The 25,488-nt window shown below is 39.5% G+C and overlaps 1 protein-coding gene across 1 annotated transcript in view; it reads right to left on the bottom strand.

The window, feature by feature from the left end:
• Nucleotides 1–17,678: 17,678 nt before the first annotated feature.
• The window catches only part of barx2 (BARX homeobox 2), a 28,542-nt gene continuing 20,732 nt past the window's right edge, over nucleotides 17,679–25,488 (bottom strand). Inside the window, exons 3-4 of the mRNA XM_017709078.2 lie at nucleotides 21,115–21,199; nucleotides 17,679–18,657 (exon numbers count right to left, since the gene is read on the bottom strand). Coding sequence (XP_017564567.1) covers nucleotides 18,346–18,657; nucleotides 21,115–21,199 — 397 coding nt within the window. The 3' untranslated portion in view covers nucleotides 17,679–18,345. The remainder of the gene's footprint in view (nucleotides 18,658–21,114; nucleotides 21,200–25,488) is intronic.

Below are 25,488 nucleotides of genomic sequence, written 5' to 3' on the forward strand. Positions count from 1 at the left end.
CTGTTGGACACTCCTACCTTGTCAGTCCACCTTGTAGTTGGAAAATCAGAGACGACAGCTCATCTGCTGCTGCACAGTTTATGTTGGTCATCCTCTAGTCCTTCATCAGTGGTCACAGGACGCTGTTGGCTGGATATTTTTGATTAGAGATTGGTTGATTTAATTGGTTGATTCTCAACCCAGCTGTGACACTGAGGTGTTTAAAAACTCCAGCAGCACTGCTGTGGCTGATCCACTCGTACAAGCGCAACACACACTAACACACCACAACCACATCTGTGTTACTGCAGTACTGAGAATGATATACCACTCAAATGGTACCTGCTCTGTGAGGGACCATGGGGGTCCTGACCACTGCAAAACAGGGTAAAAGTAAAAAGAAAGAGCTACAAAATGAATCTATATAGTAAGTGGAGCTGATAAAATGGACAATGAGCATAGAAACAAGGAGGTGGTCAGAATGTTATGCCTGATTGGTGTATATGTACAATATGAATAATATTGCCTTTCCTGTCAGCTGTACAGTCATCACTCTAACTATTCCAATGCTTCACCGTCTAGTGATACAAAATAATAGCAATCAACCAGAAAGCAGAATTTACATAATTAACCAATACTAAAACCCGCTTCACTGTAAAGTACACATATGTTCATCACAGGCAAATCAGACAAATGAGATGGACAAAGAAGGTTAAAAAAAAAACACACACAGCAAACTTAAAAACTTAAACCTAATGTTTATTATTCCAGGCTAAAGCATACTGCCATAGCGAGTGAACCCAAAAGAAGATGACATGATTGAGATAATATCAGAAAGCTGGCAGGCATGAAAAATGTTTATGGTCCATTTGTCTTTCCTATGATTATTCAGTGCTCTGAAGTAATTCATAGCATCAAGTTTGCTTTATTTATTTATTTAATTTCATAAAGCCTATAAAGCGATGCAAAAATATACATACATACATAATATCTGGACAAGGCCCACATTTTTCATCCTTCTGTCTGATCTTGAAACCTCATTGTATTTTGAAAATAAACATAACTTTAACTTTTTGTTTTTCTCATTCTTCCTGCCCACAGTACACTTGTGTGCAAAAGTTTCGGTCAAATCACTTTTTTTTTACTATTCTAAGTGAAATTATTTTTAATATCTTCTACACTTCTGTACATTTTACTGCACATATATACAGAATATACTTCACATTTGCTGAATTTAACACATTTTGTGTGAAAATATAGTTTACACATTTTTTTGTGTATTATTATGTTAAACAAATAAATAGAAAACATGCACTGAGATGCCATATTTAAGTTAGTTCCTTGCAGAGGATGTTTACTTACTTACTAAAACATTGTGAGTTCAGCTTCTTTTATTATAAGGGTTTAAAAATGACATCACCATCTATTTGACAGGAAAGAAGACAGTTACAGCCGCACACGACACACACCTTTAGAATATAGCTTATGAAATACGAAAGCTATGAAGAATAGGACGAAGTGCATTTTGGAAGCACTAGTGGTTGCAAGGAGTTTAAGAAGCTACAAGCTCTTTCAGTGAGGTCTGAGTTGCGATCATATCTCTTATAGAAACTTTGTAATCCAGCCTTGAACTGCACTGACAAATAAATCAACAATGAAAAATCCAACATTTAATGTCTTCTGTGATTATTTTTCCATTCCTCTATGTTGAAAAGCTGGTGATTAGCAGGTCCGTTAACTGTCCACTGACGCCTTGGGTCAAGTGTGTCGACCAGTCAGCGGTTGTAGCTTGAGATTAGTACAAAATAGCATGTAATTATGCAAATTTGAATAGCTTGATGTTACTAGGAACATCAAGTGTAGATAGAAAGAAACATACTATTTACATTTAGTGTACATAGCAACCTCATTCTATTTATACATAGTGCAAATAGCATCTGCTTTAAAACTACTGCCATGTAAATGCCAGACATGGCGAGGCCAAAAAGAAATAAATAAAAACTCAGAATGGAGTGGAAGAGGAGCAGTTACAGAACCCCTACAGTCGTGTTCTCAGGGAGCTGCCTCTTGTGCTCTCATTGGCTGTTTATGAACACATTTCAAACTACTTGCTGTATCCCACTCCAAGATATGTTGCCGATAATTTCAAACACCATGAAAAACGTTGTAGAGCTTTGTGGACTGAATAAGCAGCATCTTTGACCTGTTGTAGTTCTGATGGGCAAGAGCAGCGATTAGTTGCTAATCTTCTGGGGTTCACACATTCAATCTTCATCCAGAAAGCTGGGGCTAAAATCGTCTTGGAATATATTGCTGTCATCCAGCTTGTGTGTCAGAAAATTTCAGGTGATATATTTTCAAATGTAGCGTCATGAATTGTTTGTATTTGAATATTTGCAGTACGTTTCTTGCCTAAGACGTTCATTTGCTCACTGATCTGTAACAGTCAGCAAAGTGGGACCCTGTTCTACTGGCTTTAGGCCCTGCCAGTCAAGCGCAGTAATCCTGCCCACCGGCTATCCTGCGACCCCGCGCCAACCTCTGACATCAGTGTGGTTGGAGTGGAACGGTTGCCCGCAGAAACGCCTCCAACATCCGTCTCTGTTGGCATATTTGACAGAAGGGAAACAGTAAAAATTCTAAGAAAAAGAGAAGGTCCTCAACACCTGCCACTCAAACCGACCTCCTCCCCCGCCAACTTGTGGAGAAAATCAGGCAAAGACAAATCGGCTGATGGGAATAGTCAACGATGGAAATGTCAGAAGTAGAAAAATGTAGGTAGAAAAGAAAACCAGGCAGCTTGACATCGACGTTTCTGAATCTTTCCGCTCGCTTTGGGCAGAGTGCCCTCAGATCTGGTCCGCTGGCATGGGGGAACGTGTGAGCAGAGGATTAGTGTTGAGAGAACGTTAAAGCTGTTTGCACAGGCAGGACAGTTTTCTTAGCATTCTCAACCAACGGGACAGAACAGATCCAATCAGTGGAGATTAAGCTCCAGTGGGAGAGTCAAATATTTTATGAAATCTGCGAGCGCTGAGCAAGTCTATTTACTGCTGAAGTGAAGTTTGCTTGAGAAGAAAAAGGGGGGAAATTGTTCTGCGGCAAACATCGGAATGTCTTCCAGGCTGGATTTACTCACTTACGGTGGGAGCCCATTGCCTCTGTGAGGCGGTCTCTCTATTGAAACAGCCTGTCAACAAATACGTAATTGCACAGTCATTTCCAAAGGCACTTGATCCTACTTTACACAGTGTAGCTCTCTCTCTCTCTCTCTCTCTCTCTCTCTCGCTCTCTCTCTCTGGGGTGCTTTCTTTCTTGGCTTGGACTGCTGCTTCCCGGCGTGAAATGAAGAAAGCGTGTTTCATTTCGCTTAAATGAAGTGCATTAAGAGTTCTTTAATCATTAGGGGGGAAACCGCAGGGAAAGAGACACTGGCAGGAGAGGCAGCTAACGCTGAGAGAAAGCTAACAGGGCCTCGTGATAGTGAGTATTTGTGTACGCAGCCCAGTTGCCCAAGAAAGAATTTCGGCTTTATATCTTTGGCCTTGTGTTGGACCTTGGTCTTGTTGAAGAAAGAGGAAGCCCTGAACTAATGCACAGTGTAGCCAGGCTAAAGGCGGCTCCAAAGGCCTGGAGCAAAGTGGGCAGCAGACGCAGAGAAGCTGGGTGCAGCTGTGCGTCTCAATGACTTATAGCTCTAGCACTTGCGTGACAATAACCGTGCTTCACTCTGCCCATCGGCCTCCATTAGGTGGAACCTGATGGATTAGTGGTGCGGCCCAACAAGAGATTCAATTTGAGAACCATGTGCTATATTCCAGAGGTGCTCTGAGTCGATTAATGCGAGTTCGGGTCAAGTCTTGAGTTACTTGGGTTCGAGTCCAGGTTCAGTTAAGAGCCCTGGCAGAGAATTTTAGTTCAGCCTCGTTATTAGCTGCAGGCGTTGATTTGTACAAAAGACGATACCTATTAAATACCTATTAAGTTTAACAGAGCTTAGGAGCTGTGAGTAGAAGAACAGTCTGAGGGACAGAGCTGAAACACTCCACTGATCAGGCATAACATTATGACCACCTCCTTGTTTCTACACTCATTGTCCATTTTATCAGCTCCACTTACTGTATAGGTGCACTTTGTAGTTCTACAGTTACAGACTGTAGTCCATCTGTTTCTCTGATACTTTGTTAGCCCCCATTTACCCTGTTCTTCAGTGGTCAGGACCCCCATGGACCCTCACAGAGCAGGTACTATTTGCGTTGTGTGTTAGTGTGTGTTGCACTGGTCTGGGTGGATCAGACACAGCAGTTTCCACTCACTGTCCACTCTATTAGATACTCCTACCTTGTTGGTCCACCTTGTAGATGTAAAGTCAGAGAGGATAGCTCATCTGCTGCTGCACAGTTTGTGTTGGTCATCCTCTAGTCCTTCATCAGTGGTCACAGGATGTTGCCCACAGGACTCTGCTACTATTCTCAGTCCAGCAGTGACACTGACGAGATTAAGAACTCCAGCAGCACTGTTGTGTCTAATCCACTCAGACCAGGCAACACACATTAACACAGCACCACATCAGTGCTACTGAAGTGCTAAAAAAGGATCCACCACCCAAATAACTGAGTACCAAGTACCTGCTCTGTGAGGGTCCATAGGGGTCCCCACCAGTGAAGAACAGTTACTGTGAGCTAATATATTAACTCATGCATATAAGAAAAAGAAAGCTCAGACAAACATCCTATTGTGAATCTGTAGTATTTTAGGGATTAACTAACAACAAATTAAATGTGATTTTCTCATTGTTAATAAATTATACTTGTCATTTTAGTAGTAAAATAATGGCAACACATTCTTGTACTCAGTACTTTTAAATTAGAATTACTTGTAAACTTCATCATGTATTTGTTATAAAATGTGCACTAATTATTACTAATTATTACAGTATTATTCCTGTAAAATACTTACTCACTTAATGCTTAAATGTGTGATATTACAGTGAGGTTTTGAATGTGTTTGCGTCTTTCCACATATTTGAGGTCTCTGTGTTCTTTATTAGCGTACACTGTGTGCACAATTATTAGGCAAGTGAGTATTTTGACCATATTATCATTTTTAGGCATATTTTCTAACTCCAAGCTGGATAAACTTGAATCCTTAATGGATTTAAGCATAGCAGGTGATGTGTATCTGTGTAATGAGGGAGGGTGTGGCCTAAGGAGGTCAACACCCTATACCAAGGTGTGCATAATTATTAGGCAGCTTTTTTCTTTAGGCAAAATGGGCCAAAAAAAAGATTGAACTGACTCTGAAAAGTCAAAAATGACCAAAAGTCTCTCAGAGGGATGCAGAACTCTTGAAATTGCTAAGATATTGGGGCGTGATCACAGAACCATCAAACGTTTTGTTGCAAATAGTCAACAGGGTCGCAAGAAACGTGCTGAGAAAAAAAGATGCAAATGAACTGCCAAAGATTTGATAAGAATCAAGCGTGAAGCTACCAGGAACCCATTATCTTCCAGTTCTGTCATATTCCAGAACTGCAACCTAGCTGGAGTATCAAGAAGTATAAGATGTTCAGCGCTCAGAGAAACGGCCAAGGTAAGGAAGGCTGAAACCCGACCACCACTGAACAAGACACATAAGCTGAAGTGTCTAGACTGGTCCAAGAAGAATCAGATTTTTCAAAGGTTTTATGGACTGTTTAAATGAGAGTGACTCTTGACGGACCAGATGGACGGGCCCGTGGCTGGATCAGTAACGGGACGGAGCTCCACTTCGAGTCAGACGCCAGCAAGGTGGAGGTGGGGTACTGGTATGGGCTGGTATTATTAAAGATGAGCTGGCTGGACCTTTTCGGGTTGAAGATGGTCTCAAAATTAACTCCCAAGCCTACTGCCAGTTTTTAGAAGACACTTTCTTTAAGCAGTGGTACAGGAAGAATCTGCATCTTTCAAAAAGATTTTTATGCAGGACAATGCTCCATCACATGCATCCAAGTACTCCTCTGCATGGCTCGCCAGTAAAGGCATTAAAGATGAAAAACTTATGACATGGCCCCCTTCCTCACCTGACCTCAACCCAACTGAGAACTTGTGGGCAATTCTTAAACGGGAGATTTACAGTGAAGGAAAACAGTACACCTGTCTGAACAGGGTCTGGGAGGCTGTGGCTGCTGTTGCACAAAAGGTTGATCGTCAGCAGATCAAGAAACTGACAGACTCCATGAATGGAAGGCTTATCACTGTTATTGAAAAGAAGGGTGGCTATATTGGTCACTATTTTTTTTTTATGTCAGAAATGTTCATTGGAAAGCTTTGAGTTGTTTGTTTATAATTCTCCCTTGAACAGATGAAAATAAAGTGAGATGGGAAAATGTGGGTTTTTCATTTAGCTGCATAATAATTCTGCACTGTTATAGTTGCCCAATAAATGTGCACATATAGATATTCCATCCATCCATCCATCCATTTTCTAAGCCGCTTCTCCGTCAGGGTCGCGGGGGGGTGCCGGAGCCTATCCCAGTGGTCATCGGGCGGAAGGCAGGATACACCCTGGACAGGTCGCCAGTCCATCGCAGCATATAGATATTCCCTCCTAAGAAAAATAAAACTTCACTTTATTTTTCTTAAACATTCATGTTTGAGGTTTATTAACATTTTAGATTAACCGAGAGAACAGTAGTTGGTCATTAATAAAAATAATCCTCAAAAATAAGACTTGCCTAATGATTGTGCAAACAATGAATAGGCTAGAACCCGTCACTAGTTTTGCTATTGGTACATATCATCATTTTATTTTACACCACTAAAGAAGTACACTGCACCAAATCTTATTCAGTTGATATCTACAATTTGTTTGAAATCTAGAACTTATCATCACTTTAAACAAAATAATGTAGCTCTTTGGAGTTTCTTTCTCAGTCATTCCAAACCCTGGTGCCTGTTATCGCTGACCTCCTTGGCAATTCCTCTGAAATGGTCTAAACGACAGCAGAAAAACTGATTCATGATGCAAGGAAGCCCGCAAGTGTGTGCATGTGTGTGTAGGAGGCAGCCGCCTGGCAGCACGTTGACCTGCGCCTCAGCGTTAGCTGAGGCAAGTGGGGGGCGGCTGGTGGGAGGCTAATTGCTACTTTAAATACATTAGCTCAAGCTCCCAAATACAAGGCAGCAGCTGCTGAAGCAGAACGGCATTAAGCCACTATTACTGAGGTGTCGGTGGAAGGAGATCAATTGCCATCCCAGCTACTGATTGGTTAATGATAGGAAGGGATTCAAAGACAATCAAATTGATTGGGCCTCCCCCACAGATGATGTCAAGGAGAATTTATTTCAGAGCCGTGGCTTCAAAGCCGAGAGGAAATCTGGCCGTATGGAGAGGGTAGTAATTAGATCTTTAGGAGGGGAAAAACACTGACACTGATAATGATTTCATTTCATGACATAGCCTGACATGCAGATTTTACTGCACATCGTTCTTGGAAATCTTATGGGAATAACTGTCAATCCGTCTTCTTTAGTTGTACTTTGAGATTTGCTGTGTCTTTTAATATGAGTAGAGAAATATAAACAAAGAATAAAGATTAAAAAAGGAATGAATTAAAACATTCTACCTAACAGAATTATATCTTTATAAAGATATAAAGATCAGCAAAAAGTAGTGTTTCTCATGATCTTGGACTTATATTGAAAATGTTAGACATATTTTTGACCATTTTTATATGCATTTATATGTATTATTTCTCCTTTCTTGCTCTTTTAGTTTGCTTATCGTTGCCACTGGGAACCAGTAATTCCACCCAGTAGTTCTTTGGTTATTATAGCAGTGAAAAGTAATATCTTTTATATAACTTATCACTGTTATAATATATATATATATATATATATATATATATATATATATATGTGTGTGTGTGTGTGTGTGTGTGTGTGTGTGTGTGTGTGTGTGTGTGTGTGTGTGTGCTTCATGATGAAAGGACCAAAATTACTTAGAAAAAAATGACTTAGGAAAAAGGTCTGGTTACATTGACTTACATTGAAAATAAAATAGGTCTTCTCCTGTAAAGAGTTATTATTTTGGAGATATGAGGTATTGTTCTGACAGAAGTGATTTAAACAAACTTAAATGAATAATTAGAACAGCTCAGATTGTAACTACCTAACAACACATGTATAAACTATCATAAACACACAATCACTGATATGTTTTCTCCAACATAATCTACTGCTTCAGGTGCAGCCTGGCTGTAGCACAGAAAACTTGGACTTAGTTTATGTTCGTGTTTATGGTAATGATAGGTTTTCATCCTCTGCGGTGGAAAACAAGGGGGTCATTGTACATGCGGTTTGAGGGAGGATCCTCCTCTCTGGATGGTGATTTCAGCTTGTGGAATGCAGAAAGCACTTCTCTTGTCATAACAGAGGTAGAGGGAGGATGTTAGGGGTGAGTTTTTCTTTCCTTTCTGTAACTGCCTGAGTGCGAGTTAAGCTGACAGGCGAAGGTGTGCAACGGATGGAGCGTTCGGAGCTCAGGGTTTGGGGTGGGGGTGGGGTGGAGAGGGTTTGATGTTACAGCACCTTGCCTGACCCTGGCCTGAACTTAGGGGCCCGGGAGAGAAAATTACAGCCTCTCCAATTAGGGCTGCTCTACCTGCAGGGTGTTTCCATAACCCATCCCTTACCGCACCACACAACAATTACCCAGAATGCCATGGGCCTGCCATGGCCTGCCATGCCAAAACACAATCACAAAGCCTCTATCTCTTTACATGTGCCTCACTCATGCCTACACTACTCACTGTGTACTGAACAGGAGGTCAAACTTCATTTATTTATTTATTTATTTATTAACACACAATCACAAGGCCTCTATCTCTTTACATGTGCCTCACTCATACCTACACTACTCACCGTGTACTGAACAGGAGGTCATACTTCATTTATTTATTTATTAAAACACAATCACAAGGCCAAGATTTCATCCCAATCCTACAGAATACCTGCATTATTTGTCCTGCTCTCACTCACAGCCTAAATGTTTAGTCCTGTTTAGTCCGCAGTCCTGTATAGTAGTGTTAGTCATGGTTGATGGTGTTTGCTACACACCAGACTTGCGTTTATTTGACTTTGTCACATATTCACATTTATTAAAAGCACTTTTCACATCTGTGGCTGTCTGACTGTCTGACAGTTTGGCCATTTGTGAAGGCTACATGAAAGTAATTCATGTTATGGTTTGTTTCACAATTACTTAAAAGGAGTTTATTAGTTTTTGTTATTCTGCACTGAAATATTATTTGTACAGGGACATTCACTCAAAATTCTGTTGTAACTCCCATGAGGATGAAGCTATCTACCAAAAAAATATGCTACATATATTGATGTATGTGTAATCGATTGCATTACATGCAGTGCTGGAAGTGATCTCCGTTTTCTGCCAGACACATGAAGGGGTACGAGGGTAGGCACCCCGAAGTTTCAAACAGAGGTTAAGCGTCATGACAGCTGTCCAGTGCCTACTTCATTGCTCTGGTGCAGGGGCATCCTGGCTTGTTCAAAGCTCCATATACTGGGGAGCACATTGCACATTGTTTCGTTCAGACTGCTTCATCCTAGCAAGAGTTACTATCGATATTCATGGTTATTCTGCTCCTGTCCGCACTGTGCTGGTTAACTTCCCACTCCAGTGCATGACACTAAAAACGAGCTCCCCACCACAAGATAATGTGACAAGCCCTTCCTCACAGTGGGAAGATGAACAGATACATGAGTGGATCTTTTCTGATTTGATAAAGAGCAGAGCTTCATTTGTTAAACTGTTCATAAACAGAATGCGCTGAAACCATAAGAAAAACAAATACTTTTCACATTTTTAATTAAAAACCAAAATGTATTAGGTCTTCACTCTCCACTACCAGTGATGAAAATCTGTTGCTAATGGCATTAAACAAAGGTGAACCATTTGGCTAGATACCAGTTGTAGTTCATTTCTTTCATTTTTATTGTTAAGAAGTGGTTTGGTGTGAAATGTTTGATTGTAGACAAACATACTGACTTGGTTGTCTCTGCAGAGGTGGTGAGGGGAAGCAGGGACTTCCAGAAAGCCTGCAGTGTTAGTTTTTCTCATAAAATTGCTCCCATCCATTGGAAATCAAACCAGTTGATTCCTCTGTCAATTTGTAATCATGGTCATAGTTAACCTAAGGTTTTAGGACTTTAGTTAGTTTCTGCATTTCAAATTCTAACCAATAGGAGAGCTGGCTAAGCTATATCTACCTAGATAGCAAATTTCTCTTGGGCATTTTAGGAATTTAACCCTTTTGTTTGCCTCCCGAGACTTGAATGCAGGCATGATTCTATTGAATGAATATGAGCTAAAAATTACAGACATGCATTTTTAATAAAGAGAAATCTTTAGGGCTTCTTTGAAGGCCTAGAAGGCTTGGAGGATTTCCTATTGTTGTAGAATTATTACAAAATATTCGTGACCCTGGGATACTATATTATTTATTTAATAATTTACACTGTCCAGATTTCTCCATTTTATGGTCAGATAATTACATGAAAAATATCGGATATCAGCACTGACCCACGCTGGTGTATCCCTACTAATTTTATCTTAAACTAACGCTATTCAATTACCAACCAAGTAATCCTCAGTACACCCGTCTCACCAGTAGCAATGCTGTGCTTGAAAGGCCCGAACACAGGCTAATATGAGCAAGCATGGTGAGAATTGTCTTCTCCTCTTTCTGTACCAAATGCATTGAGCTCTAGCTTCTCGATGGCCATGAGGATGAAACCATCGCTAAGGACACGGCCCTGCGGTGAAGTCAGCAGTAGTTTATTTGCAGCTCAGTCTCTGAGCCTCAGGCATCGAAACAAGGCCAAAATCAACAAAAGCTGAGCTGCCGATGGCTTGTTAGGGTTGGCAGTTGTCACCACGTCGACTTGCTGTCCATCTCTTTCTCTCTCACTTTCTCTCTCTTTGTCTCTTGGCCCATGCATGCAGATACCGGCTCTGTTTTTATAGCTGTTTGTAATGTCCTGCTGTACTGCGCCTGACTCCTTCCGCTGCGGAAAGCCAATCACAGTTTTACAGGGTTGTTTTGTTGTGAGGTTTGTTGTAAAGTATTCTCTGTTGATCTTTGCAGAACAAATGCAGCTCATAGCACATGACTTCACATGTGGGAGGCGTTCCTTAGAATTCCATGCAACTGTCTATGGAATGGTAGAAATCTATTAGTTCACTACCGGTAGCTTGGAAGTGTACAGTTGCCTGCAAAAATTTGAAAATAAAAAAAAGGTTGGTGATTTTCTAAGTGAAAATTGAAGTGAAATACTTTTTTTTTTCGAGCAATTTAGTGTACAATTTCACTTATTTACTGAGTTTCGATCAGTTCAGCAAATAAACAGATATATCTTAAAATGTTCTAGGTAAAGGAATCAACAAAACATGTAAATTGACTGTGGCAGGAACCTTTGCCTACAAAAATATTTATAATGTATGGATGCAGAAATTCAGTATCTGTATTTGGTCCATGTAGCAGTGTTAAAAGGTAATATTAAGAACAATTGCTTTTTTCATTTATTTAGAAAAACAGTTTTCAAATATTTACTCACTAAGTTATTAGGTTTTAACAAAAAAAAAACACTATCCAATGTTAACTATTTAAAATCAATGCACTGCAAATACACTCATTAGACAAACTCTAAAAATGACTTTTTTTTTTACAATGAAATTCCTACTGAAGCCTGAGTAGACTGATAAACCAGTGTGATGTTATTAATCTCAGTGTTACTGAGCTCTGCTAAAGCCTGAGTAGACTGATAAATCAATGTGATCAGTTATTAATCTCAGTGTTACTGAGCTCTGCTAAAGCCTGAGTAGACTGATAAACCAGTGTGATGTTATTAATCTCAGTGTTACTGAGCTCTGCTAAAGCCTGTGTAGACTGATAAATCAATGTGATCAGTTATTAATCTCAGTGTTACTGAGCTCTGCTAAAGCCTGAGTAGACTGATAAACCAATGTGATCAGTTATTAATCTCAGTGATACTGAGCTCTGCTAAAGCCTGAGTAGACTGATAAATCAATGTGATGATCAGTTATTAATCTCAGTGTTACTGGGCTCTGCTAAAGCCTGAGTGGACTGATAAATCAATGTGATGATCAGTTATTAATCTCAGTGTTACTGAGCTCTGCTAAAGCCTGAGTGGACTGATAAATCAATGTGATGATCAGTTATTAATCTCAGTGTTACTGAGCTCTGCTAAAGCCTGAGTGGACTGATAAATCAATGTGATGATCAGTTATTAATCTCAGTGTTACTGAGCTCTGCTAAAGCCTGAGTAGACTGATAAATCAATGTGATCGGTTATTAATCTCAGTGTTACTGAGCTCTGCTAAAGCCTGAGTAGACTGATAAATCAATGTGATCAGTTATAATCTCAGTGTTACTGAGCTCTGCTAAAGTCTGAGTAGACTGATAAATCAATGTGATGATCAGTTATTAATCTCAGTGTTACTGAGCTCTGCTAACGCCTGAGTAGACTGATAAACCAATGTGATCAGTTATTAATCTCAGTGATACTGAGCTCTGCTAAAGCCTGTGTAGACTGATAAACCAATGTGATCAGTTATTAATCTCAGTGATACTGAGCTCTGCTAAAGCCTGAGTAGACTGATAAATCAATGTGATCAGTTATTAATCTCAGCGTTACTGAGCTCAGCTAAAGTCTGAGTAGACTGATAAATCAATGTGATGATCAGTTATTAATCTCAGTGTTACTGAGCTCTGCTAAAGCCTGAGTAGACTGATAAATCAATGTGATCAGTTATTAATCTCAGTGATACTGAGCTCTGCTAAAGCCTGTGTAGACTGATAAACCAATGTGATCAGTTATTAATCTCAGTGATACTGAGCTCTGCTAAAGCCTGAGTAGACTGATAAATCAATGTGATCAGTTATTAATCTCAGTGATACTGAGCTCAGCTAATGCCTGAGTAGACTGATAAATCAATGTGATGAGTTATTTATCTGAACACCTGAGTTTTCTAATTCAAGTCATTCTAAATGCATTGCTTTTTTAAGCATTATAATGGAATATGTTATTGAATCGATACAGTGTATCCAGTGTTTAGCCAACGCTACTTCTATAGGATCAGATGCGGAAGTCTGAGAAGTCTTGATCTTGGTCTTCTGCAAAGGAACATGCTTTTAAGATTTCTGCACCTGTGGATAAAAACAAGCCATCTAAACAGTTAAATTTTCCTGAGTGTTTTTTGGTGACATTTATGTATTGCTTCTTTCCCATTTTCCTGTCTTTGTACCTTTACGTGACCTTACCTGCCTTTACTTGCCTCAGGGCTGCTTTTACCCTGCCCTTTCTACCTTTAGCCTCTCCACTCCCACCCCCACTCCTAATGGGAAACACGTATGCATGCATACGGAGATATACACAAATATATTGTATGTAGACCATATGCACACGTTTGCATAGATGCCTACATGCACACAGGTACATGTTAATGCTTTATTTCAATCAGCACAAAGTATCCGGACCCAACATTCTGCTGCAGCTTATAGAAGTGCAACCATTAATTACATGTGCCTGAAAGCATGCCCAGTATGTTTGCACAAGGTGTAGAAGTGCACTGTGCCTGCCTTACTGTTAGCAGTGTTTACTTTAGCAATCATCCATGAGTGCCACCAGCCCACACAAATGCACCTTACACACTTCAAACCTGTTGGATGGGCTCACTGCGCGGCTTTCGGGTTTAAAATAGGTCAGCGTAGAGGAAGCGTGAGGCAAGACAAAAATGGCTCAACATTGTCATCTGTTTATTTGTCAATTGAACAGGTTGTGCTGCATTTGCAGCACAAAGTGAATGATTTATTAGTGTCAGAGCACAAAGGATTATTCATAAACGTCGAGTTTCTGCTGGCTTGTCTTCATGCACAAAACCATCCCAGTTCTCAATTATTTTATGAATGAAATGTCTGTTCAGAAAAAAGGGCACCTGCGCCATCCCAATCCTGCTCACCTATGATCTAGATCCGATCATATCATGGAAGAAATTCAAGCAGAAACAATAATTAATAAACTTCATTCATGCAACCGTGCAAAATGTCAAAGCTGTGCTCAGGTTAGTTTTTTAGATATTCATTTTTTAAGTTTGCCTCGTTAGACTTTCAACTGCATTACATCAACTGGTTTTGAGATGGAAAAACTGCATTTGAGTTAATACAGTCCAACTCACCTACAACTTGTTTAGATCATCAGGTTCTAAAATGCATTAAATTAACTGTCTCAGGTTGGGAAAAGTGCATTTAGATCATTCCGCAGGATCTATCCAATCGTGTTTTGGATTTCTGTGGAAAACTCAACCAAAACTTCAATTTTATTCATACAACTATGCAAAATGACAGATGTGATTTTTTTTCGTGAGGAATTTCTCAAAATTGAGAAATTGCTGAACTGATTTCAGGAAAAATTGCATTTGGGTCATTCCATGGAAACTCTTCCATGGACTTCTTCCACAACATCAGGATTTCCATGAAAAATTACTAAAAAAAATAAAATCAAATAAAAATATTCAAAGTTGTGCTCAGCTACAAGTTTTGCCCAGCAGGTTCTAAATTGCATTAAATTAATGAGTTACATTACATCCACATGAGTTACATCCACAGCAACACAGCTAGATCCATCAAGCCATGTCATTTCCAAAAAAGTCATTCAACAACCTTAAATTCATTAATAATGTCACACAACATTTTAAAGCTGTGCTCCAATTAGCTTTTTAGTTATGAATATATATATATGTATATATGTATATATATATATGTATATATATATATATATATATATATATATATATATATATATATATATATATATATATATAAAACTAGACCACCTAATAAATGAACTATTTGTGGGCATTTATTAACACAAAGCCACTAGATTTAAAGTGCAATGTTATTTTTAGTGTTGTCTTTATATCAAGCCAATATTTCAGCTCAACTCAATATTTTAGATACTGTGCAGAACCTGATGGGACTGTGTGATAGAAGGAGCACCAGCTAATGGAGAAACTGAATTCAATAACAAAAATGCAAAGTCAAATGTAGCATAGCTCAATAAATTAAACTCAAGTTTTGGCTTGAATTTTTTAGGAAATCCTTGATGTGACTGGACAGGGCCCTGGTGAGTTGGCATGAATTGACCCATCTGGCTTTCTTAGCATGAACCTGCTAACGCCAAGTGAAACACAAGGTCCATATGGACCAAAGAGTTAAGCTAGCGTGAGATTCTCTGACAGTGGAAGCTTTGCCTAAAGCTTCATGTCTTGAACAAGACACCTTCCATCGTCTCAACACCACATTTGTCTTGTCACCTCAAGCTGAAGAAGTCAAATGAAATTCCATCAGAGGTGACACCTACCTGTGAATGACCCCAACCAACGTAGTTGAATGTCTTCTTTATTAAATGCATTAAATATGCAAAAACACACACTCAAGGTGGAAATGACACAAACTTTGGTTAAAAGGGAAAAAGATTTAGCAAACATAGTCCACTTTTCCAAAACGAAAAAATAATAAAAGTACATCCGTCGCTCTCCCAGAAATACTTAGTATGTGCAGCAGGATTCATATCAATCAATATTTTATATCAATCAGTTTCCATATATGTATGTTTATGTACATGTGTTTTTTTCAAACATATTGTAAGGAGAAAAAAAACAACAACAACAGCTTTATAGCTTTTAGCAAAAGCAGAAATGAGTAGAACAATGGACGCTGTGTGGCATGCAGACTGGAAAGAGCTGCAACGGCTTTGGGTTTATAGACTGTCAGTCAGCGGGCTGGAGGCGTGTGCTGCTCCGCCCCAGGCTCCAGCGTCTCCCACACATTTTAGTGTTTGTCAGTTTCTTACTTTTGCCTGACACCCACAGTGATTTATGCAGCTCTCCACATCTCCAACAGGTTTAAACACTTTCTTTAAGCGATTAAAGAAACATTTCAATGCTTAAAATAAAGTTCAAAAGACATACATCACGGTGCAAAAGCCAGAGACCACCATTCATTTGTTTAATATCCAAAACTGGAGTTCAAACAGTATTGAATTTATAGAGAAAATGAGACTCCTAACAACCATGCAAGACCTGGTAGACGCCCAGCTTTCATCTTTGAGTGAAGAAGAAATCAAGCTCTACCCTAGCTTCAGATCTGGAAAATTCCCCCGGTGTTTCTATCCATCCGTCCACTGTGAGAAGACAACTTAATACTATGGGTGTGAAAGGATGGGAGGAAAGGAAACAGACTAAAAAGAAGCTGCTGGAGTCCTCAGAGCAACGGACTGGCCTATCCAGTGGCCAGACTTCTGGCATGACTTGGATCATGAAAAGAAGAAAATCTAACCAACTTCTAAGACTGAACTTCGGAGGTGTGGAAAAATATCCCTGCAGATTTCTTTGGAAAAACCCTGGAATATCCAAAGCTGTTCTACAAGCAAAGGGTAACAATCTATATACAAAAAAATCTATATCGCAGATGTCGGAAACGAAACCTTGTATCTCCATTTTTGACAGTTTTTGACATAATTTGAAAATGTCTGTTGTCCTTTACATTGTGTGTAAATTTCATGATGATTGGACCAAAAGAATCCAAAATTACTTGGAAAAATACTCTGGTTTCATTCACTTGCATTAAAAGTAAAGTAGGTTTTTTCCTTCTCCTGTAAATTTACAATTTTGGAGATATGAGGTTTTCTTCCAACAACAGTGATATTTATCTGTTTAGACTTCTGTTAAATATATGTTTTCTGCTTATTTTCCCGGTGCTGCAAAATGAATAACTTGCGCTTAGGGTGGTCTCTGAGTTTTGCACAGCACTGCATTCTAAACTACTATGCAGTGCAAAAATGACCTCCATTAAGCTTCTATGGAACATGAAAAGTTCTATCAGAGAGAGAAGCTGTTTTTTAAAGTCTGTAATATATGACTAATGTAGCTACACAATAATCTCTAACAGTTGTGCTGTTATTTTAGACGTAGGACCTCATTAAAACAGGTAATGGTCTTAGACAATTTTCCAGCTCCACACTTAATCTTGTGGGTACTGATGCATTTTATGTTTGCAGTTGTGCAAAACCTGAATACAGTTCTATTGGATTACATTGAAGTCTATGGGATGTCATTTTTGCCTTGACTGACAGAACAAACCCTTACATCTCCAAAAAAACGGGACTTTACAGAACAAGGAAAAACTTTCACAACTTTTAAATGACGTTAATAGAGATTGTGGACTATTTCTGTTGGTCTATTCATCATGACATTTTTGACAAGACATAAACTGGCTTTTTCAAATGATGTCAAAAAATTCAAAATGACAAAAATAGTTATATGAGGTTTCGCCTCAGTAGTGCTGATTTGACTGTAGACTGAAATCAGCCAGGCCACACAACAAAGAGAGGAAAGGATCGAGCTCAACGCTTTCATAAACCTCACGGAATACGAACACTTCGGTTTCATACATTCAGCATGAAGCAATGTCGACTCTGCACAAGTAATAAATACAGTTCCAAATATTCATATATAAAGACTGGGAAGGTGGTCATGCACACAAAAGTAAGTAAAGCAAATTCAATCTTATGAAAACAGAACCAGCGTCTTAGCTTGATAATACAGAAAATGTTCTTTGGAAAGTTTAAAAATAGCACTTTTAATAGCAGTTAATAAGAGTAATAACAAGCCTGTGCCCATCCTTGCCAAGCTTGCTTTAAAAAGCCATATTTCCTCATGTAGAAAAATAAAACACTGTACAAGTGTACACCTGTGTTCAGTACTTGACTCTTTTTTGGCATTTAATGGGAAAAGCTTTTAAACATGAGACAAAAAGGCACTATTACCTCCGAGGGCATTTCAGCATTTCAGATATACGATCTTTGGCAGAGAACAAGACGCCGCAGTACGCAGACAGACCGTATTCAACACAGGCAATAAAACAGGCAGCAATTATGATGTAAGGGAGGAAATCGCTCGGGAAAATAAAAAATAAAAATAAGCGCTTACTGTTTGTCCATTTGGAACACGGAGTACTAGTGTTAGGGTAATGTGCAACTGCCTCTGTGATGCAATTTTGTCAAAGTGCATTTGGCCGTGCACAGCTGATCATAAAATACTGAACTCAGAAAGTCTCAGAATGGCAGCTGAACCACAGAAGCGATGTTGCAGAGTGACTCACAGCACCTCGGCCCATTCAGCCCAAAGCAGGCCTTGCCCAGTTCAGGTCTTTTGAGCTACGGTGATCAGAGGCACTAAGTGCTTTTGGTGCACTCTCAGTCTTTGCGTTGTGGAGGCTAACCACGTTTAGCTGGTTGTCATAGTCTCTGACGATAACTGGGTCGCCTCTTCCCGACCTGAGGCCTCCAGAGGCAGGGGGTGGAGGGGTTCGCTCATCCCGCTGCTCGTGCTCAGGTCTTGGGGCTGCGACTGGAAGGCTTCTCCCTGGGCTTGGAGCTGAGCCTGGGCTTGGACTTGAGCTTCGGACCTCAGTTGTGCCTCCTCTGCCATCCGAGCCAGCCGCCGCTCCTCTGCCTCAATCTCCTCCGTGGTAGGGATGGAGTTTTTCTTGGGTCTGCCTTTGGGCTTGGTGGGGGCTTCATGTCCTCCTTTTAGCACCTGAATCAACACATATATACCAGACATATATTTTCAAATAGTCAATGTAGGTGACACATAACATTGCCATTACCATGCTATAAACATGTCATAGCAGATGTCATGAGAATGGAATGACTTGCCATGACAGATTTTGTTGAGTAATAACACCTTTCACGTTACCATAACTGGTAATTGTTTTAATAGCTGCCGTAATGTTGGCCGTCATAACTCATGACAGCATATGGCATGTTCACAGCATGGTTATGTAGCAGGATTTAAATAAAACATTACCAAAAAAATTAGCTTCTTGCTAATGTTACAGACTCTTATAATAAACTGTGAGATGTCTGCACTCCACCAGAGGGCAGTAAAGAGCTCACATTTTACATCTTGGTCAAAGCACATGCTTAATTCAATGAACGAAGTGTAGAAAGACTACTGCAGCCGACTAAAGGCTACTGCGTATTGTACGAGAAGCACAGTACTATTGACAGTACAGTGCAGATATAGCACATGCAAAACACTGAAAAACACACAGGTTAACCCCTAAAAAAACCCTATAGGGACTTTGAGCTGGTTGCACTATTTTTAACTTACACAAGTGTGGATTAAAACGTTGGGCTCACCGATGGGCCCTGACCATTTAAGGGGCTAACATCAAGCTGATTATTTTGATGGTGAAAGTGAGAAGACAATGGTAAAAAGCAGAATGGTTTACCAAATAATTTGTTATGTAGTTCTGAGAGTGAGGAAAGAAGTTTGAACCCACCCACAGGCCTATAGAGTTTAAGAGGTTAAACGAGGCCTTGATAAATGTAAGCCTGGGTCAAAGGCCAATGTGGTTATTACAGTGATTAAGGGAAGATGTGTGGCCCAGAGGGGCTGGGCTATTACGGCCATTAATCTCCTACAAGAACAAGCTGCAGAGCTTTTGTTCTTGGCCGAGGAAGTGGCCACACTGACGCAGACCTGCAGTGTCCCCTAAATCATCACTCATGTTACACTTTTAAGCGCAGCGCCTCTAGGCTACAGCTAGCTTGACAATATATATGATGAATGGAGAGCATTCTGAGGAGAGCAGGTTAAAAACTGTTTAATGGATTTTTAATGATATGTTCCAGAATCTCTGCTTCCAAATAGCTACTGCAGCTTGGTGGTCCATTTTATTGCCAAGTCAAAGGTACGCAGCGTTAAGAAATGTGAATATAAACCTCCAATCTGTCGGATCTATTTTGCAGAAAAGATCAAGTGTAAAAGACCCAGTCAAAAAAGAGCTTTTACAATGCAAAGCTTGACTTTATTATCTTTTAAATATAACAGGTAATTCATAGGTGAGGTGAAGTGCATCAGGTTAGCCTTTTTAACATCAGAGTCACTCTCGCTTCTCTGAGCCTTTCACCAAAACCGATAAAGAAGGGTAACACTTTACTTTATGCTGTTCATAAGGCTACATGACACCTACATAAGCTTGTCATGACAACTGACATAACCCTACATATCTGTTTATGAATGCTTATTCCAATAGGCACTATCTCTCATTAAGGCTACTTTGGCTAACTTTGTTCAAAAATGGTAAATGTAACCTTTATAGAAAAAGACATCTGTTGGAATAAGCATTTATAAACATTTACAAAGGGTTTGTCAGTTGTCATGACAAGCTTATGCAGGCATCATGTAGCCTTATGAACAGCACCCTACAGTAAAGTGTTACCGAAAGCAGACCACTAGGTTATCAGTCAAGTAAAGTAATATTTTCAGTAAAACTATATTTTTAATGGAAAGTGAATCAGTGTTTGAAGCTGGCTACCCAACTGACATACATTAAGCTAACAGCTTGACATTATTGTTTATTCAAAAACATCCAAAAAATAACAGCGAAACAGTAACTTTCAAGGAGAAGGCAAACATTTCCTTAACTCTTAATGTCAGGTAATATACACAGGTGTTTTTCTAAGTAGTTCTAGAGCGTTTCTATTGGTTAATACATTGTCAATTTTTTACGTAATGTAAAATATAGGCACTCTCTTTATATAGGACAATATCCATAGGTTCATAAATAGAACAACAGAAGTTTAAATTCCACTAAATTGTCCTCTGCTGCCTCCTGATAAAATAGAACCTTAATAGAATGCAGTTCCATGTGATTTTCTCAGTTTTGGCTTTTTAGAGCTGGTAGACTTTAAAATACCCTTCAAAACTGATGGACATGGATATGCTTTATTGATCATATGTCATTTTGCAGAGTAGCACAGAGTTGCCAGCAGAGCAGCACTGTTTGGGGCAGTGGAGGGCTGAGTGCTTTGTCCAAGAGCACAGCCAGGAATACCCAATCAGTCCTGGGATTTGAACCTGCGACCTTCTGGCTGCTCGAGAGAGTTCTTTAAGAAGCATAAAATGGCCAATATAGTCAAAACTTCATCATGTGTAGGGTTTCTGCAGACTATCACACAATTCTTAGTTCATCGTTACACTTACCATTTTCTTCCACTTCATGCGTCTGTTCTGGTACCAGGTCTTAACCTGGAGTTGAGTGAGTCCCAGAGACTGAGCCAGGTCCAACCTGAAACATATAAAAACACACACAGAGAACATGTAAATCACTGTAAACGATCAGTACAGCACTACAAAAAATGACAGCGCTTGCAAGGCCTTGGAACAGTTATTGGAACCGGCTGCAAATGACCAATTGAACCAGCTGCCAATGACCAAATGAAACCACAATTGTGAATGAATGTAACAGTAATTAGACCCAGCCATGTCCTTTGTGCCGTCTGTCAAAATAAAGGTAGCTATGTTCAACTGGCAGTGAAGAGGATCCCAACACCAATCCTGAAGTCACCTGTTGTACGACACATAAAAGCCAGTGGGTGGCCCTCCATGGTCCAGATGTCCATCTAATCACTGCATAATCAGCGAAGCTGGCGTGACATATCAAAGGGGGTTACATGACTCTGTCTTCCCAGACGGCCTGTAATCGCAGACCTCCCATCGAATCCTATCACCATTTATCTATACAGGAAAAGGTAATCCTATTGCGGCAGTTCTTAGCTCCCCTAGAGGCGGCCGAGGGTCTTCTGGCAACTTCAGCAAGCTTTCCGTGACTAATGCAGCGATTGGTTTGATGGTAACGTGATAGCCGTGAATAGAAGGGGGCTGTATCAAACGGCCAGGCAATCAAACGACTGGACAGGGATTCCAGCCACGTCTGCCTTCAAAGTGGCTCCCAACAGCCTGAGAAGATTAGCCAGTATTTCTCGATCCGTCAGAGAAGTGCTCGGCCATTTGAAGTGAGGCACAAAGATCTTCTGGAAATGAGCAGATTATCGCACTCTGTCATGTGCTCTCTTTCTTTCTCTCTCTCTCTCATTTGCAGTTATCTGAGAAACGACATGAATCTCAAATTCCTTATGGTCATACACAAACTGTGCAAAAGTTAGAGGCCGCTCTTTCATGTGTCCAAACGGCGATTCAGTACATATTTATCATCAGAAAACATACAGAAGCGACACAGAAGCCTCAACAACTATATATATATATATATGTTTTTTTTTTTTTTTTTTTTTTCAGTATCCACCATTTGCCTTCATTCCACCACAGCCTCCTTTCTTTCCAGAAGACTTTTTTTGCTTTCAGATTTTCAAAGAAATATGCAGGGATATTTTTCCATGCTTACAATTTTCAGTCTTAGAAGTTGGTTGCATTGTATGCTTCTTAAGATGAAGTTAGATCAATTACAAATTTAGAGTCATCAATCCATAAAACCTTACTCCACATTACAGATCTGTTTCCTTTTCCTAGTACAGCTAATCATCCTTTCAGACCCATAGCGCTGAGTCATCTTATCACAGTGGAAGGATCGACAGAAACACCTGTGGATGTTTTCAGATCTGAAGCAGCTTGATTTTTTCCTGTCTCTCAAAGATGAAAGCTTTAAGTGCTGTTTATCTGATGCGGACAGTGTTGGTGTCTGACAGATCTTCCAGGTGGTTGTTAAGTGTTCTCTCTGTGTCTCTAGTTATTTTCCTTTGTCTTTCTCATTCTTGATATGTAATTATATATACACACACACACACTCACCAGCCACTTTATTAGGTACACATTGCTAGTAAAAGGTTGGACCCCCTTTTGCCTTCAGAACTGACTTAATTCTTCATGGCAGACTTTCAACAAGGTGTTGGAAACGTTCCTCAGAGATTTTGGTTGGTTATTTGAGTTACTGTTGCCTTTCTATCATCTCGAACCAGTCTGCCCATTCTCCTCTGACCTCTCACATCAACAAGGCATTTTCGATCCACACAACTGCCGCTCACTGGATGTTTTCTGAAATTTTTCTGAAATACTCAGACCAGCCCGTCTGGCACCAACAACCACGCCACGTTCAAAGTCACTTAAATCACCTTTCTTCCCCATTCTGATGCTCGGTCTGCAATTCAGCAAGTTGTCTTGACCACCTATTGAGTTGCAGCCATGTGATTGGCTGATTAGCTATTGTGATAACAACGAACTGAACAGGTGTACCTAATAAAGTGGCTGGTGAGTGTGTGTATGTATATATGTAGGAACAAAACCTCATATCTCCAAAAGGGTAACTTTACAGGAGAAGGAAAAAACCTACTTTATTTTTAATGTAAACCAGAGGAACCAGACTTTTCTCCATTTAATTTTGTGCTGTTTCTTTTGGTCCATTCATCATGAAATTTACAAACAATGTAAAGAACAATGGGTAACTTCAGATTATGCCAAAAACTAAAAAATGACAAAAATGGAGATACGACGTTGTGGAAGTAGGGAGCAGAAAGGTAAGAATGGACAAATTAAATACTGATATATTTACATATTTGACATTTAAACTAAATATTTATAATGTTTCTTGCTTTTTTCTGACCCTGAAAACTGAACATCTTGCACTAAACAGCTGCTTTGACTGGAACTTAAATAAATGAGGGGTGACAATTCTTGACTCAGATCCAATCTTTCTGGATGTGGTGGTTCATATTTGTAGGAGACCCATATCTGTCATTAGTGCGAACACAACTCATCCATGAAAGGACCTGCATGCACACCTTTCACCATCATGTTAGCTGATCTGGAAACACCGAGATGCAAGCCACAAAAAAAAAAGAAAAAGAAAAAAAACTCAAATAAGATCAAATAAGATGTTTCTGTTCACACAGCTCTGAAAAAATTCAGATTTCTGTCAAATTTCAGAAACAATCTGCACCACTTAATCCACATGATGTCGAAGTGTCACTAAGTGTCACTTAGTGGCAGAAAATGCAACAAAACAGAAGAAATCAAAGAAGCTGCAGGTGTTGTCAAAACAACGGACTGACCATCCCAGAGCCCAGAACTCTGGGATGACTTGGATCATCAGAAGCAGAAAATACAGTCAATGTGTACTGAACTTTGGAGGTTTGTAAAAACATCCCTGCAGTTTTTTTTTGGGAAAATGAAAGCAAGTTTTCTGAAAACACTGGAAGCTGCAATAAAGACAAAGAGTGAACACACTAAATGGTAAAAATACATTTATATGTTGAGGCTTTTGAAATACAAGGCATTCTGGATGTGAATTTTATTTTCATTATAAAATTACCTACGGCTCTGTTCATCACTCTGGATACATCTACAATTTACTAACTTAAAAAAATAGAAACCAAAAAAAATATACTTTTGTGCAAGTATGTTGAACAACATCACTGTTACTGAATTACTATTGAAAACAGTGATTCCACACTTTTGACCTCTCTCATGTCTGACTGTCAGTTTTCCAACAGAAAGCAAACACAGATGGTGCTTTTCCTTTCACCTAGACTTATTGTGGAGTTATTTGGAAGTTATTTTGAAATTGATGTTCATGATAATGATAATGCTTATGCGGTGATCATCTCTACCTCATAAAAACAATTATGACTAAATTATATAAATCATTGCGGTCTATATTATAGCAAGTTTTTCATTACTTTTATGAGGTTTTGATTGTCTGGTTGCTTGCGCAAGCTCATCTGCGGCCAAAAACAGCAGGCGTGCGAGAGAGAGAGAGAGAGAGAGAGAGAGAGAGAGAGAGAGAGAGAGAGAGAGAGAGAACAGATAGACCTGCGGCTACGGTGATCTCCTCATTCTTTGGTCCTATCTCTAGAGGGGGAATTCCTCCAGGTTGTGGTTTTCATTCCACTGGGATTTTAATTTGTTCATTACTAAGACTAAGAGTAGCAGATATGAGCATGTATCTCGTGTGTATGTATGTGTTTGTTTAGCTCTTTGTGGGCACAAGATGTCCCCAAAATAAATGCTTTTTTACGAAGCAATTCAGGTTTTGGAAAAAGTAAATGAGCCATTTGGCTCATGAGCATAAGGTTAGGGTGAGATTAGGAGTAGCACAGCAACAGCTATAGTGTTTATTTAACACTTTATTTGAAGGCCACCTACATAAGGACTTCATAATACATGCATAAGCATTGAATGAGATATTTAGAAAGCAATACTTTAGTGTTTATGGCAATAATTGCAAGACAGCAATGTGTTGTTGTGACAGCAATTATGTGTGACATAAGGGACCTTAAACTAAATTGGTGGACCCTTGTTCCACTTATAACACATGCCATGGAACAGGCAGTGGTCTAATTGAGAACACCAACTAGAAGGTAGGTAGAAGCCTAATTAAGAGCAAGAGACAAGATATGAATTATTTTTATAAGAACATAAAAAGCAGGTCTCCTTAATAGATGACATTTAGGTTCCAATACATGGAAATCATGCTTCATAACAGTGTTATAAATGCCCATCACTTTAGTTTAAGACCTCTTATGTCAATTACAATGTCATTTACTTCATGAAGCATTTGATGTCATC

The sequence above is a fragment of the Pygocentrus nattereri genome, chromosome 7 (genome assembly GCF_015220715.1).
Source record: "Pygocentrus nattereri isolate fPygNat1 chromosome 7, fPygNat1.pri, whole genome shotgun sequence".
Lineage (NCBI taxonomy): Eukaryota > Metazoa > Chordata > Actinopteri > Characiformes > Serrasalmidae > Pygocentrus > Pygocentrus nattereri.